Here is a 17,662-nt window from a genome sequence, read left to right as displayed (position 1 = left end):
AGAACGGATTTGACAGCTAGCTAAAATAAGAAAGATACTGTTTCCATTGTCCTCTTCTGCGTTCAAAAAAGGAGGAAAAAGTAACTGAAAATCGAAACTATTTTTATTTGCTTGAGTTGTGCTTGAAAGAATTGATACAAGTGGAGACTGTTTCCCTCTAGAGGGAGCATGTGAAACTGTTACAGGAGTGTAACAGGGAGATCTCCAGCTGCAAGATAAGGATTCTGAGAACCAGAGCTTGACCTTGGACTATTCAAAATGTTGATAGGAGAAGCTATTGTGACTGTATTATATAAGATAAACTACTCGCTGGAACAGCTTCATAAAAAGACAGATGACACGATCTTTAAAATTGATAACTTGGAACAGAAAGTGACTAATTTGAGTCAAAAAGCGAGTACTAACACAGAAACAATTCAGGACTCGGCACAGGAATACACCCTGGCAGGACAAATGGTGGAGGAAAAGGAGAAAGCTGTTGTTGTGAAACCTAAAGTAGTACAAGCGGGATCCTTAGTTTTTCAGAAGCAAATTGAGGATTATAAATTGAGGTCTTCCATGATTGAATCTAGCAAAAGTCAGATTTTGAGGATTGGATCCCGGCTTGGACTGAAGAAGGAACGTTGGAAAGATCCTTCTATCCAGGGATTGAATGACTTTTGGGACATGGGTTTGGGTTTGGAGGAGCCTGAAGTTTTGGGGGCCTTTAGATTTGGAGGAATCCTGAAATACGTCCTGAAACACTTTATGGACTTTAGTTTTAATCATGGAAATTTGGCTGAACTGTCCAGAAGGAATAAAAGTACTGTTAGGTTGGAGTTTTCCCGAGATTTGCTCCTGAGCATTTAAGAATATGAAGAAGATCTGCAGAAGGGACTTGGAAAAGATTTAAGAGCCTCGGACATAAGATCTCCAGGTTGATGGACTATATGGATCTGACGGAAAGGACTGGCAGAATCCAAAACCAGGGAAAGGAGATGGTGGAAGAAGACTGGAAAATTTAAAGTGTACATTTAGAAATATTGTAAAAGTAATGACTGTTAGAAAAATGGTGGAATGATATTTTATGGATTTAGCAGAAATGCTATAAGAAGTTAAGTATATATAAGTAATTTAGTCTTAAGGGAAATAATGTTAAAAAATATGTTATTTATGATATGATAGAAAATAGAGAAAGATGGAAAGGATTTGCTGAAACAAGTACTAGAAGTGGGATACAAAAAGGGAGGTGTGAGGAAGTCGAGGAAACAAGGGAATGAAGGATAGAGTATGGAAAAGGAGGGATGTTTTTAAATTGTTTTTGTTTTGCTTCAGTTATGTGTTTAGTTTAATGGGTTCAGGTTGGGTTTTGTATTTTATATATTGTATTGTATTGTTTTTGCTTTTTTTTTCTTTCATTTTTTTTCTTTTCTGTCTTTTTCTTTCTTCTTCTTTTTTGTAACTTTTAAAAGTAATAAATATTATTTTTTTTAAAAAAAAAACAGTCTGCAGAGACAATTTGTGTAGAGCTGGCTTGAAATGGAACCTGAACAGAGAGCCAGTGTGGTGTGAGAGCCAGTGTTGTGTAGTGGTTAAGAGTGGTGGACTCATAATCTGGTGAATGGGGTTTGATTCCCCGCTCCTCCACATGCAGCTGCTGGGTGACCTTGGGCTAGTCACACTTCTCTGAAGTTTCTCAGCCTCACTCACCTCACAGAGTGTTTGCTGTGGGGGAGGAAGGGAAAAAGAGATTGTTAGCTGCTTTGAGACTCCTTAGGGTAGTGATAAAGCGGGATATCAAATCCAAACTACCCTTCTTCTTCTTCTTCTTCTTCTTCTTCTTCTTCTTCTTCTTCTTCTTCTATCAATAAAAGGTGATTCAGGGTGCCAGAAAGATCAGCAATTCTAAATTACTTCCTGAGATCCACCTAGGCTTAAGAAAAGTAGTGTGGGTGTACATTCCATTGGGTTTATAAATAGAACAGGAGTATTTTAAGGTACTTCCACATTTCCTTGTATTTTCCTTTCACTCAGAAGTTATCTCTCGAGTATAATTGCCTCATCTTCATGTACGTTGTCAGAGGCCTGATGTTTTCCAGATAGTTCCTGGTTCTTCTCCTCGTGTGGCCTGTTTCCCAACATCTCTCTGCTCACCTCCGGTGTTGCATCACTTTCTGTTAAGGCAGGTGGCAAACCAGGAGACTGCTATACATAGCTGGTGACCTGAATTTGACTTGGTGGTTACAAAGTGTGCTATTGCAATACAGAGAATACCACAACCAGCTTTGACGATAGTGGTGTTTCAACAGTTGCATCTGAGAAGATGAAGCTCAGAGCCCAAAAACCTATTTCGCATCAGTTGTTTGCCAACAGGAACCACACTTACCTTGGATTCTTCTTGTTGTTTAGTCATTTAGTCGTGTCTGACTATTTGTGACCCCATGGACCAGAGGATGCCAGGCACTCCTGTCTTCCACTGCCTCCTGCAGTTTGGTCAAACTCATGTTTGTATTTTCGAGAACACTGTCCAATCATCTCGTCCTCTGTTGTCGCCTTCTCCTTGTGCCCTCAATCTTTCCCAACATCAGGGTCTTTTCCAGGGAATCTTCTCTTCTCATGAGGTGGCCAAAGTATTGGAGCCTTCACGATCTGTCCTTCACGATCTGTCCTTCCAGTGAGCACTCAGGGCTGATTTACTTAAGAATGGATAGGTTTGATCTTCTTGCAGTCCATGGGACTCTCAAGAGTCTCCTCCAACACCATAATTCAAAAGCATCAATTCTTTGGCGATCAGCCTTCTTTATGGACCAGCTCTCACTTCCATACATCACTACTGGGAAAATCATAACTTTAACTATACGGACCTTTGTTGGCAAGGTGATGTCTCTGCTTTTTAAGATGCTGTCTAGGTTTGTCATCGTTTTCCCCCCAAGAAGCAGGCGTCTTTTAATTTCATGACTGCTGTCACCATCTGCAGTGATCACGGAGCCCAAGAAAGTAAAATCTCTCACTGCCTCCATTTCTTCCCCTTCTATTTGCCAGGAGGTGATGGGACCAGTGGCCATGATCTTAGTTTTTTTGATGTTGAGCTTCAGACCATATTTTGCGCTCTCCTCTTTCACCCTCATTAAGAGGTTCTTTAATTCCTGCTCACTTTCTGCCATCAAAGTTGTCTCATCTGCATATCTGAGGTTGTTGATGTTTCTTCCGGCCATCTTAATTCCAGCTTGGGATTCATCCAGTCCAGCGTTTCGCGTGATGAATTCTGTATATAAGTTAAATAAGCAGGGAGACAATATACAGCCTTGTCGTACTCCTTTCCCAATTTTGAACCAATCAGTTGTTCCATATCCAGTTCTAACTGTAGCTTCTTGTCCCACATATAGATTTCTCAGGAGACAGATGAGGTGATCAGGCACTCCCATTTCTTTAAGAACTTGCCATAGTTTTCTGTGGTTGACACAGTCAAAGGCTTTTGCGTAGTCAATGAAGCAGATGTTTTTCTGGAACTCTCTAGCTTTCTCCATAATCCATCGCATGTTTGCAATTTGGTCTCTGGTTCCTCTGCCCCTTCGAAATCCATCTTGCACTTCTGGGAGTTCTTGGTCCACATACTGCTTAAGCCTGCCTTGTAGAATTTTAAGCATAACCTTGCTAGCGTGTGAAATGAGTGCAATTGTGCAGTAGTTGGAGCATTCTTTGGCACTGCCCCTCTTTGGGATTGGGATGTACTTATCTTCTCCAATCCTCTGGCCACTGCTGAGTTTTCCAAACTTACAATAGGACATCTGAATAAAATTGCATAGGATTATGCTTGCAAAAGGTGTGCTAAACTACACTGTGTGATTGTGTTGGGCTACTTGGACAATTCCTTCCCAAGGATGCATCAAAATCTGAGTTGAGGGACAGTGAATGAAGTAAATGGCTCAATGCAAACAACTTCACCCTCTTGTTCCTTATGTGCTCCAAAGGTTTGGGGCACCCTTGGAGCACATTGGGAGGACATGGGGGTTGTAACAGGAGGAGAGAAGGGGAAGCCCTGTTGCATCTTCTGGCACAATGTTGGATTGTGCCCATTCAGTGCAGCCCTAATTTTTACTGATTTAAGTAGTTTTGCATCAGAAGTGAACTCTGAGGGGGTTAGAATGACCAGAATTTGACATCAAATAAGTGAAAGGGGAAAGAGAAGCAAAAGGACAAATACAAAATAAAGTTGTCTCCCCCACAAAAAAGCCATAGTATACTGATATTTACCTATTATAAATGCCACGTGCTTTTTCGTTTAAGCAATAGCTTTGAGACACCAAACCCTCATCATATGACACCCAGAAAAGTTCCTGTTTATGCCGCAACAGAAGGAAAAGCTTCCAACCCCCTTCAATTCTTCTGGGGTAAAGATCACTCATGCATGGTTTTTTAAAAGTATAAGAAGAGATTGCTAGGCACAAAATGTGGCAGCCTCAGGGCAAGAGCCAATTATGACAGAATACAACTTGCTTGGGACCTTCCCATAGGAACAAAAGTTTATGGTTGTGCAATCAATTTAACTCTTCTAGTACAAGGGATTTCCAGACTTACATGAAACTAAGAACACAAGAATGTTGGAAGTGCTCTGCTGGTTCACACCAAAGGCCTGCCTAGTCTGGTATCCTATTAGCCACTGTGGCCAGCCAGATTCCCTTTCCTACGGTGGTTCCCCAGCACCTGGCATTTGGAAATTTACTGCCTCTGATTTTAGAGGAAGTATAAAGTCATCGTGAACAGTTTCCCTTGATATGGGTTGTCAGGGAACTGCCATCGGAGCTAGAGGAGGAGGCGAGGCTCCACAGCGATGCTGGAGAGGGGCCAAGCAGGGAGAGAGGCAGGTCTCCGGCGGGGGAAGAAAATCAGTGCAACACCAGGGATAGAGGGGGGTTGATGGGGGAAGCAGAGGGGAGGCTCCAGGACTCTTCGCAGGAGACCAGCGAGGAGAGCACAGGTCCTCCGCTGCCCACACCCACCCTGCGCAGAAGACTTCCGCGCAGGGAGAGTAGGCAGCAACTTGGCGTCAAAGAACTTCTTTGCTGGAAGAGGTTCAAGAAACGCCCACTGACGGATTCTGCCAGTGACTGAACAGCCACGGAGTGGATGGCTGTCCAGACAGAAACGGTTTAACCAGGCAACCAAGCCCAGAGCGGCGGTAACTCACGCACGAGCAACCCCTAAAGTCATCACACGGGTATAGGTGTATAAGTCTACAAACACAAGGGGTTATAGATGTTATCAACATAACAATGAGCTACCCCCACATTGCCTTATTTTTAATACATTTACCATTGCACAATATTCATTAACTTATGTTGACCAGACTGGCCTATTTAAAATGTCAATTTTGCCCTTAGGGCACGATTTCCATGGTGATCTGAAAATAATTGAAATGTTTTTCACTAGTTCCAATCAATTATCAACTTGTGTTTCAAAAGTCCTGGCCTGCTAAGCAATGGTGGCTGATCCATTAGGATAAAGGCGGACTGCCCTACCAACCTCAGCCTTCCTCAGCCAGTCCTCACCTGACCACCTTCTTCTTTACAACCAGTCCAGCGGGTAGGTCTGCCTGACAGCTTCCTCCTCTTTAGTCTCAGTAACTTCAAGACTTCAAGACTTCAAGAAGTATGACTAACCCAAGGTCACCCAGCAGCTGCATGTGGAGGAGTGGAGATGTGAACCGGGTTCACCAGATTACGAGTCTACCACTCTTAACCACTACACCACACTGGCTCTCAGAGGCCCTAGCTGAAAGAAGGAGAAAGGGAAATGGAAGGGAAAGAAGAAGGGGAAAAGAAACCAAAGCTGTGGGAACAGGTATGAGACTGAAGAAACAGCTTGTTTGTGTCCAAGCTTTTTCTACTGTGTCCTCCTTACAATAACATCAAGGCGAGGCCAAAAGATGCCTCTCAGTTTCACATGAAAGCAAAAGGGAAAAATAGGTGACTCTCAAGGTACACAGGGGTTTTGTCCCGGGGATAGTGCCTAAAGCCAAAATTGCATATAGTGAAAACACAATGGTGGGGGGATTGCCAAAGACCCCCCCCGGTTCCTGCCCCAGTTTCCTCCCCTTTTGAATAGCCAAGCATGTAAAGCTGAATACACACAAGTTAAATGCACACGCAATTTACCTGTGAGGTGTAAGAGGTGGAGCTCATCCAAACTTTAACACTACATCCCTTTTAACATCAACCAACCAACCAACCAACCAATCAATCTTCAATGCGCTCCAGCTATATAGGACAGGAGGGCGTAACTTCCTGCCTGATGGCACTAGTTTCATCATAGACCCTGGCATCTCTTGGAGAGGAGATACTTGGGATTTTTGTCAACTTTGGAAGGTTCCCCCCTCAAGTTGGCCCCTCTTTAGTGGCAGTGCACCCTCCTTCAAGTGGGCCCAGTGGAAGCAGCACCCAGCCTCATAGTAAGCCATTACAGCAGCAAGCAAAATAATAATAATAATTTAGTAGTAGTAGTAGTAGTAGTAGTAGTAGTAGTAGTTGTTGTTGTTGTTGTTGTTATTATTATTATTATTATTATTATTATTATTTAAAAATGCTGGTCTAACTGGCAAATCCCCACACTGTGCCTCTGGGATTTCAACATAATATGACTTACTAGCCACAGTCATTTCCAGTTGTGCATGGCCCAGCCCAATAACTTTTTTGTTGCCTGAGGCAAAGGATAAGATTGTGCCTCTTCCCAATCTGTGTACAAAAGCTGACTGGAATGGCAGCTGAATCTTACTTCATCAGATGAGACACCATCTGATGGGGCACCTGGGGGCAGGAGGCTGGCTTAGGGCAGGTAACACACACAGCTTGGTCTTCCTACAGCTATTGCTGTCAGACCTGCAGCATCTGCCACCTAAGGTGACTGCCTCACTATGCCTGATGGTAGGGCCTGGGTTATTGCAATCAACATTTTGGCTCAGTGGCAGGGTTCGAGGTGAGTTCTCCTGAAGGCTCTGGTCACCAACAACTGTCTGATGGTGCTGATCTGTGATGGCAGGCCTGGCCATACCTACAATTTTTTGTGGTGCAGTGGTTGAATATATTTCTGGACCCAGATTACTCTTTTTCCAGCCCTACCTGGGAATGCCAGAAACTGAACAAGGGATTTCTGCATGCAAAACAGGTGATTTAAGCATCCATACTTGCCCAAAATCTATACAGTAACTGAACAAGATCCCTTGTCAATATGTAGCATCCTTAGTGTGTGGCTGGGGCCCCATTGTCTCAGCAGAACCCAAAGCTAATGGGGCCTCTGAACAGTGCTGGCCATAGCAGTATTCTGGGGCTTTGAAGGAAATTTAGAAGGCAGCTTCCAGTCCTCCACTGGGGGACATCTTAATTTCCACAGTGCCCTGGAACAATGCCATGACTGGGACACTGTGGGAAATTTAAACAGCAGCTCACTGTTCAACATGGATTGGAATACTAAACCTGCCCACTGCTGTCAAGTAAGCCAATGTGGAGATGGGGGCACTTTGTGTATGTTGCAGAAGCATGGAAGCACCTCAGAATCAAAGGTGGTCAACCTAACTAGTAACTGCATGGCTTTATTTATTTATTTATTTATTTATTTATTTGATTTCTTATCCAACCTTCACAATAAAATATACAACTATAAAAACAAAGAAGGGACCACGGGTGGCGCAGTGGGTAAAACCTCAGTGCCTAGGACTTGCCGATTGCATGGTCGGCGGTTCGAATCCCTGCGGCGGGGTGAGCTCCCATCGTTCGGTCCCAGCTCCTGCCCACCTAGCAGTTCGAAAGCACCCCCAAGTGCAAGTAGATAAATAGGTACCACTTTATAGCGGGAAGGTAAACGGCGTTTTTGTGCGCTGCGCTGGTGCTGGCTCGCCAGAGCAGCTTCGTCATGCTGGCCACGTGACCCGGAAGTGTCTTCGGACAGCGCTGGCTCCCGGCCTCTTAAGCGAGATGAGCACGCAACCCCAGAGTCGGACACGACTGGCCTGTATGGGCAGGGGTACCTTTACCTTTACCTTGTTATAAAAACAAAGAAGACCAATACAATGATAAAACATGGAAAAATATTTTGGAATGAGCACAGACTCTGTAGGAATTTCCAACACGGGTTTACTGGAAATGATTTTCTATTATGCATAATAGCCCCCACTTTACAAAGTGATATTGGCAAGTCACATCATATACCTTGATTTCCTTTCATGCTGTTATGCTTTTATTCTACCCCCTCTGGCTCCTGCAGGTGCCGAGCCTGATAGCGATGTCAACAGGAAGACCAGGAAAGCTGTCTCCTTGGAAAATACACGCAGCATGCTTAGTGCACCTGAGTCAGCAATTCATTTTTTCCTGATATTACTTTATAATGCTACCAGCTGATCAGATTATCAGAGGCTAGTGATTGCTGGAATTATAAATCCTCCTAGCAGAGACATGTCTTTAGCTAGAGAGTGATGCAAACCCAAGAAATGCTGGTTTTGCCTCCTGGCATGTTTTATGTAATATATAGCAAGCTGAGTTCCTGGCAGGAAAGAGAGGTTGCTGGTTTATTTTTTCTTCCTTCAGACTTCTTCATACTGTTAGTGGATTTGTCCAAGTTTGCATCATCACAGTTATGCCATATTGTCATCATCAGGGTTTCCTGACAGTTGTGTTGACAAAGGGACAAAAACAGGTGCTCCTGTTTAATATATCGTATTCTATGCATCTTCAGCGGGGCTGTTTTACAGCAATTTAAAGTTGACTGCTGGCTTGCTCCTGACAAAGGCATACCTTGTTTTTATTGCACTTTGACTTATTGTGCTTCACAGATATTGCTCCTTACCAGGATGTGGGTGAAGCTGCAGAAAGCCTGGCCGCTTCTAGGAAATAGGAAAAGGAAGCCCACTGCCACTGCCCCTCTTCTGTCCATAGGAATGAAGCTGGCTAGGGCTTGAGCCATTCCTGCCCCTGCAGCCAAGGGGGCCTGGCTTAATAGTGTAAACATAACTTTCATATGCACTGGGAAACAATAACAATTGTGTGACTCACTTTATAGTGGTATTTGCTTTATTGCAGTGGTCTGAAACCAAACCTGCAATATCTCCAAAGAATACCTGTACCAAAATCTATTCTTATCCATAGATGTTACTGTTGTGTCCATTGGGCCCTTGTGCATGGGGCACCATGTTGACAAGCAAAACTCTGATTGCAGAGATTGCAAGAATTATCCCTCAATGTAGTGTTGGGAGCCTGATGCCACCTACTGGCTTTATCTTCCTCACACAATAACATACCACTTCAGTCAAATCAGCTTTGCATTAATTGCCAGACAACACCTATCTACCTTCCCCACTTGCATACTGAATCTGTATGTGAGAGAGAACTACATCACATTCCACAACCAGAAACACCGCAAACATAGAATACAGAGGATGTCTTGCATTCTCTTTGCTTAAACAGTTTTATGCAATGCAGTTGAAGGGGCCATTAGAATGTTGTTCTCTATATGATCCCAAAAACTGTTTAAGGCATTTTCTCCTCTCTCATATGTTATCCCAAAGGGGGGAGGTTTTTCACCAGCCAGAAGAACAAGGCTTTTTCTTGCTTAAATGTTACAGTGCAAATGGGCCTCTCTTTGGAATGTCTAGGCTTAAGCGGGTGAAAGATTAGAGCAAGGCTAAATGAATGTTATTCTGGCCCCAGACGGGGGGGGAGACTGAAGACAAGGAGGCGAGTTGAAAGGGAGGAGGGTAATGCAGGAGACAAAGCCCCATTTTATTGCTGTTAGTATAAATCACATGTTTACATGTGAACAGTGGCGTAGCGTGGGGGGTGCAGGGGGGGCCGGCCGCACCGGGCACAACATCTGGGGGTTAGGGTTAGGGGGCGCAAATCCACGGGTTAGGGGGCGCAAATTACTTGCCTTGCCCCGGGTGCTGACAACCCACGCTACGCCACTGCATGTGAACACGTGTCGAGGTTCATGGCATGGAAAGGCTAGTGCAGGAAGGAAAGCGGGGGTCAAGCCCATGTAAGGACATAGGAAGTTGCCATAACTTTCGGTTTACAAGAAATCAGGTGGTTCACAAGAAATCAGATGATAGACCGTCACAGGGGGTATAAAAAGGGCTGGCAAGCCCAGAGAGGGCGGGCAGGCAATGAACTTTACCTTGTCTGTACCTTATTTTGTCATGACACAATAAAAAATGATTTTACTGCTGTCAAATTGACTCTTTGAAGCGAATTCTGATACTCCGAAGGGAAGGAACTAAGAAAAGGTCTTTCACAGTTACTGTGTGTGTGTTAGTGGCAATGCAAAGTGGCAAAGCAGTGGTCAAACATCTGCCGTGACAGCAGTTCACTGGGCCAGGGACTGATGGCAAGTGTCCTCATATGGAAAGTGAGGCTGTTAATGTCAGTCATTATGAATTGTTAAGAGTAGCTGATAGGATCAGGCCATTCAGGATAACCCTTGCAAAATTGCTGTCTATTCACCTGGCTCTAGTCTGCTGCAGTGTGGCATTAGTGTTGAATTGCCTAAAGGCCAAATGTAAAGGGAAGATGAGGGCTTTTTTCAACTTGGAACTCAGTTCTGGCACCTCTCATTGTCATTATAAGAGAACAAGGGAGGCATGGACAATGTGGAGAGACATAAAATATGGATTATGAAATAATATGCAGTCGAAAAGTTTGACAATAGGACCCATGGATGGTGGGAAGTCTGGAGATTCAGAGAAATCTCTAAATAAGGACATGTATTTTGTATTGTTATAAGTTGGCACTTGTAAAATCAAATAAAAATTATTTCAAAAAAGGAAAGAGAACAAGGGGGGCATTCATGGTGAATTCTGGAACCTCTTTTTCTAGAAAAATAGTGCTGGGGAAGATCTTAGATTGAATTGTAGTGCTATTATTCCAAGTGGTATCATTTTACCAGGACGAAGCTGCTTGTAGCATTCTTGGCACCTGCAAAGGTTTTGGGGTGGACATCTTGCTTTGTTTCCAGTTGGTAGATACCCAATAGCTTCCTACTGTAATTCTGCAATTTTGCATACCACAGTGGACAGGGAGAAAAACAGTATCATTTTTGGACGAACTGCAGGAAAACGAAAACAGTGCTGCAAGTGACAAATAGAGGGCAAAATGGAAAATGATGCCTTCTCACTACCCTACTTGAGTGCTCTTTTAAGAGAAGTACATCCTAAAATCATGTATTGTCAGGCTTGGAGGATTCTATCCTCTGCCGGCAGCATCAAGGATCAAGGCAGAAGCAAGAAAGTCCGTATTTATAGTTTTATTCAGTTCTCGTGGTGCAAGACAAAGAATCCAATCCTTAACTCCATAGTGACATTGCTCACTCAGAGCTCCTCTCCTTCTTTCCCCAGCAACAGCCTGTGGCGCTACGGGTGGCCTCAGGAGTCAAATTCTTTGAGCCCTTTGCTCTTGAAATCTAAGCGAGCGACACGTATGTGGGGATAGTGGTGCTTCTATACTTTCCAAGGATGTCTCTGCTGGCAATTCTCCCCCTCCTTCTCCTAACACCTCATAACTTGGCAACTCTGAGTTCTGCTGCAATTCAATCCTGTCTTCCTTTTCTCTTGAAACTGCTGGAGAAGGGAGCCCCGATCCCTCAACTCCCCCTCCTCCTCCGAGGGAAGCAAAGGAGAAGGAGGGGACGATTCTCAGTCTTCCCCTTCAGTCCAGTCCTTAACATGTATGTTAATAGGGAGATGGCAATACAGTGGTACCTCAGGTTAAGAACTTAATTCGTTCTGGAGGTCCGTTCTTAACCTGAAACTATTCTTAACCTGAGGTACTACTTTAGCTAATGAGGCCTCCCGGTGCCACCGCGTGATTTCTGTTCTCATCTTGAAGCAAAGTTCTTAACCCGAAGTACTATTTCTGGGTTAGCGGAGTCTGTAACCTGAAGCGTCCGTAACCTGAAGCATCTGTAACTCAAGGTACCACTGTATTGAAACACTGGCTCATGTATTGCTATGTTACTCTTTTCACAGAAATTTGCATAAAGAGCCAATTGCTCCATTATTATTATCTTATAAAGGGCAGTCATTTGATTTCTAAGTGACTTTTCTCTTTGTGGACTGAGATAATCTGTTACAGGTAATTGTGAAGTTTGAAAAATTTCTAGTGGCTACCATTAAAATAAGGGCGAGTATTTGTAAATGTGTAATTTACGTAATTTGTAATTTGGCAAAAGCTGCTTATGTTCAGTTCTGTTTGCAAGTGTTTGATATAAAATGCAATGGCCTGCGGTTGATCCAGCTTCATTGTAGGGCGGGCATTTTTCAAGTTTCTCAGGCTTGTTGTGATGATAAAATGGGGAGACAGTAAACCATGTACAACGCTCAGAGCTCCTTGGAGGAAAAGTGTGGTGTAATTTTAATAAATGAATAAACAGGTGTCTATTCAGAGACTAAAAAAGCAATACATCTAGATCATTATAAAAATAATATCACGTCTTTATTTAGGCAAGATAAAAACATTTACACTGTATCTAAAAATAAATTCAGAGTTCCAAACAATTTAGATAAGATAAAAATAGGTTGGTACCAGACTTTGTTAATAATTAATAAATACATTATAACTCTTGCATGTTTTAAAAATGAAATAATTAAATATGCTTTTGTATAAATACATTTTAAATAACAAAGTAAGAAAAATAACCACATGAACAATTACCAGTAGTTATAATAACAGTGAAATGCACAAGGACAAATTTTGTTACAGGGTCAAGTAATTGGTTAATGGTAACTCTTTGGGTAAGGCAGATGGAGGCTTATTAGCGCCTCCTCATTCTGAAATATTAATGCTTTATGAATTTTCAAAATTACAAGGATGGCAATTCTAACCCTTCTGGATCTTTGATACTGGAGTTGGTTAGGATATGGTGAAGGCTATTAATGAAGGCAAACAAAGTCTAGTGGAGGATCTTCTCCCCCTTAATCCTCTTTCCAGTGGCACAGATCAGGAGCTAGGATTGCACGGTAAGCAGTCCAAATCTTCATTTGCCTTAAATTTGTTTGATTGATTTTGGTCTAGCAGCCTTGAAGCTACATCTTACCAAGGATTTGGACAACTTTGTTACAGAATGTTTTTTTTAAAAAAAGATGCCAAAATAAATAAATAAATATTATTGTTATCTTAATATATATATAGACTATCTTTCATTTTGAGAAGTACCAAATAAATATACATAAATATCAATATTTTTACGTTATTGAAATGAAAAACAACTGCTGCATTTCTTGATGTTCTAAAGCTTGTGTTACGTGTGGTTAGCTCTTGAATCCTTCCATCCAGGCAAAAAGAAGGTCCATCTCTCCCAGAGCTTTGTTTGCTGCTACATTATTATCAAGCTGCAGAAGAGAAAAGCAATTTCATACGTTCATTACTGAAGAATATATAAGCAAACAGGAGGGGAATGGCTGTAAATGGATTATTTGTTGGCTTCCAACTTGATTTCCCTTTAACGTTGTTTATAGAGTCTGTTATTTCCAAATTTTTAATTTGTAATCTATATTAAAAGGTAATAGAGATACCCTTGATAAGAACATATGATCATCCATTAGAAAGGTTGCACAACTGAACAAAGACATTGACAACCGTTCAATATTTAAGTACAGTGTTAACAACACATTTTACATATTTTGGTAAAAATCATTGATAATGCGGTATATTCAGTATAAAGTATTCACTGGATCACTCTCAATACTGTTTTCACACTATTATTAACTACATGCATTTAAATATTGAATGTTGGCTATTTCTCTCATCATGAGACATTATTAAGTTGTGGTCTTCATGTCATGAAATTGGTCCCAGATTTATTGTTGTTGCAGGTCATGGTAATATGTGGAAGCAGGAAATGTGAGACGAGATCGGTGGATGTAGGGCAAATGGCTGAACATGCTATTCATCTTATTATTCAGTTCATATTCATAGACCCTACAGTTATAGTTCAGTGAGGTGTTAATTCTGTCCGAAGCACCAAGGAGTAGTATAATGGGGTGATTGCCTTCCTAATAATGGAATTTTAAACAGGAATTATCCCCCCCCTTTCCTCCTGCCTCATGAAAAAAATACATATCTTTGTGGTTCAGATCACAGTAAGTGATCTGAAAAGTCGTCTCAATATGCTAGGGGGGAAACCGGCATTGTACCTTGTGACTGTGGTACGACAACCCCATTCCATGGTGGCCTCACTTGCATGTTTCTCCGATATGTAGATAAATGGGAGATGCAGAATTGACTTTCGGTCTAGCTCAAAGTAGTATAAGATAGACAATATATCTGAGACCCTGCCAAAGTCCAAAAGCTTCCTGACAGATCTGGCTATGTGTATTTATTAATGCAACGACTCAGTCTTAAATAGCAGAGAGGAAAAAACAAGGAAGACAAGTTACCGTTTTGTATTCTTCCAGTAAAAGTTTAAATCTTCTATGGGTCTCTTCTCCACAGGAACATTTGTTTTGATCATGCTGATTTCCCAAAAAAGCACAAGAGGAAAAATGATTAGGATAATTACATGTATAATCACAAGGCTGAAAACTACTTATCTTACTTTCATCTTTGAACTCTGCACTAACATTTGGATTTAGAAAGAACCCTGGGTGCAGGTGCCCACCTCTCTTAACTACCAGTACAGCCGTATTGCTTACTTTGTAAAAATGCATTTCTATTCTTGTGACCATTTAGGATTTCTGGAATTGGGGTGCATAATGGGCCCACTTTTCAATGACAAGAGTCAGGGTCATGAATCATACTTACACACTTTCTCAGAATTGTCTTGATGCTGAGGAAGGCATTGGCCAGAGTGCTGGTTTTCCTTCTAAGCAAGTTGCTTGTTGGTTCATAGTGTCTGAAAACACTTTCAACATAAAACCTCAGCAGGTGGCGGAGTAAACAACAGCTTTCAGATGTCTAAAACATGGGAAAAAAATATGTGGTTTGCATGGTCAAATTCAGATTTCCTTCAGTTGTTGATAATTACTAAGAAGGCTCTCAAGGGTCTAGTTCACACATATATGTGTAAATATTTGATTCCTGAGCACTGAATCCTCTAAGACAAATGTGTGCGCTCTCAAGACATGACATGACAAAATTCAGGAGGGCAAATACAGATCTAGAACAACCTGGAATGATTTTAGATTTCTGGATGTAATTTGTCTTAATAGGACTAAATATGAACTAAATATGAACTAAATATTCATGAACTAAATATACATTCTTGACCTTCACAAATTAGCCACTCAGAGCACTCTTGTATGCTAAAAAAGCAATATTTACCGGAACATCTTGTAAGACACCTTCCTTCAGCAGTATCACATCAGTCCTGTTATCTTGTGTTTGCTGCAATTACAAAAAGAAGAGAAATCATTTGAGTAGAAGACAAAACTGGAAGGTGGGGGGGGGAGGTAGTGTGAAAGGCAGGTATTACAGATGCCACAAATGAGTAGCTGTCATGTTCACCTAAAGCAGGCTTCCTCAACCTCGGCCCTCCAGATGTTTTTGGCCTACAACTCCCATGATCCCTAGCTAGCAGGACAAGTGGTCAGGGATGCTGGGAATTGTAGTCTCAAAACATCTGGAGGGCTGAGGTTGAGGAAGCCTGACCTAAAGGAACATGAACTCTTTAACCTAAAGGAACTACTCCTTTACACAGTGTCTTCATATTCAAATTCTGACTAAAATCTCTTCCTCTGTGCTTTAGAATAAAGTTTATTGAATACCACCAGATCCGTCTAGGTTATTCAAGGTAGGGATTGCCCATGGGCTAAATTGTTCCAGAATTTATAGTCAAGAGGGAGGTCTATGACCCAACTTTGTGTGGTCTCAACTTTACCTAGTACCTTCTTCTCTTCTGACCACCACTAATGTTACTTGGCTATCTAGGTATATGGTATGTGTCTGAGGAGATTATTGAACTTGGTGAGCTACATCTATTTAGAGTACTTTTAAAAACCATTTTATTGAGAAGCAGAGACAGAAAATTGTCAGCATATAGATGCAAGTTGACTTTTGACCTTCCAGTGAAAATACTAACTTTTAAACTGGCTCTTTCGGTTCTCTTATTATTGCAAATAGTGCAAGAAAGGAGATCAGGATGGTGATGTTCCTTAGCAACCTCCACTCAACTGGACATGTCAGTTTGTTGCCTCATCAGGCTGGTAGAAAGTGCTATGTAGTTGAAGAAAAAATGGATGTGAGACAGCTGCCTGGGACACATCTTCAGTTTCCTGAAATTGCAATGGTGCCATGTTAACTGGAGGAGCTGGGGAATTAACCCAGGGAATTAACCAGGGACCATCTAAATAATTATATATTTCCATTGGCATTTTCATTTAAATGATTTGGTTAAGTATTATACTAGGAATTCTGAGTAATCAATGTCAAAACATGATGTGTTTCAGACATCAATGCTATTTTCATCTTGGTTTCATTGATCAGGACAATGAATCTGCTATACACACCAAATTTCAGATCAATGACCAAAAGTCAAATGTGGGTTGCCCTGTGATACTTACCACCGTTTCTCTGATGGCACCAAAATAGTCCTTTAGTTCCCGCAGAGATACACCACTCAATTCACATTGGCCAAAGCTGAATCGTTGGGCTTCTGTGGTCACAGTTTTGCCAAAGAGAAACGAAAGAACAAGGCAAGAGAAAAAACGTATATCCATCTTTGTTTGATAATCCACTCCTGTAAAAAGGCACAGATGGTTTAGTGGTCTGCTGATGAAGAAGTGTAGTCAAACTGCTAAACATTTCTCAAAATCAGGTTTTAAAGAGGAAAATATTATTTGCATCACTGATGCCAACAATGCGTTAAACTGAAACTGCTAGGGTTGTACAGGTTATTTTATTTTATTCATTGAACCTGCCCTACATGTCACCTTGGATCTAAGGCAGAAGATCATTATGCCTCACTTTCTGCTACTTCAGATGTCTTCTCCATTGATTACAGTGGATGAAAAAACAAATGCCTAGATCATTTTAATTTTGGGGAAGAATTGGGTGACATTTGCAGGCATAATTAATGCCCATCTAAGGAGCGGAGCCTGTTAAATTTCAAAGAGATAAATGCAGGGCAGTTGTGGTTTTAGGCATTGCGGTCTAAACCACTGAGCCTCTTGGGCTTGCCAGTCAGAAGGTTGGCGGTTTGAATCCCCATGATGGGGTGAGCTCCCGTTGCTCTGTCCCAGCTCCTGCCAACCTAGGAGTTTGAAAGCACACCAGTGCAAATAGATAAATAGGTACCGCTGCGGCAGGAAGGTAAACGGCATTTCCATGCGCTCTGGTTTCCGTCACAGTGTTCCATTGTGCCAGAAGCGGTTTAGTCATGCTGGCCACATGACCCAAAAAGCTGTGTGGACAAATGCCGGTTCCCTTGGCCTGAAAGCGAGATGACTGCCGCAACCCCTTTGTCGCCTTTGACTGGACTTAACCTTTACTGTTTATTAGGCACCTTTACATCTTGAGAGTTTGTTTTTTTAAAAGTGTATGCTTCCTAGTGGGTTTTTGTTGCGGTGGGAGGAATTTGCATCAACATGGCATAAAATGTAAATTGGTTCACAGGTAAGCTCAGTTAATGAAGTGCTTTATCCCATTGATTTCAATGGGACCTAGTTGTGTCTGACCTTTTCTGAACCGAGTATATTATGTGTATGTAA

At 41.9% G+C, this 17,662-nt stretch overlaps 1 protein-coding gene across 1 annotated transcript; it reads right to left on the bottom strand.

Moving 5' to 3' along the window:
• Window positions 1–13,267: 13,267 nt before the first annotated feature.
• Window positions 13,268–16,672, bottom strand: LOC310765253 (interleukin-20-like; the record flags this gene model as incomplete). The annotated part of the gene is made up of 5 exons (XM_083620028.1): window positions 13,268–13,348; window positions 14,396–14,470; window positions 14,760–14,912; window positions 15,279–15,341; window positions 16,517–16,672. The coding sequence occupies 5 exons, from the start codon at window positions 16,670–16,672 to the stop codon at window positions 13,268–13,270; spliced, it is 528 nt and encodes a 175-aa protein (XP_083476154.1).
• Window positions 16,673–17,662: the final 990 nt, after the last annotated feature.

Source organism: Podarcis filfolensis (assembly GCF_964270895.1).
Source record: "Podarcis filfolensis genome assembly, chromosome: 6".
NCBI lineage: Eukaryota > Metazoa > Chordata > Lepidosauria > Squamata > Lacertidae > Podarcis > Podarcis filfolensis.
The sequence above is the reverse complement of the archived record's forward strand: the minus strand, read 5'-3'. Positions and strand labels throughout refer to the sequence as shown.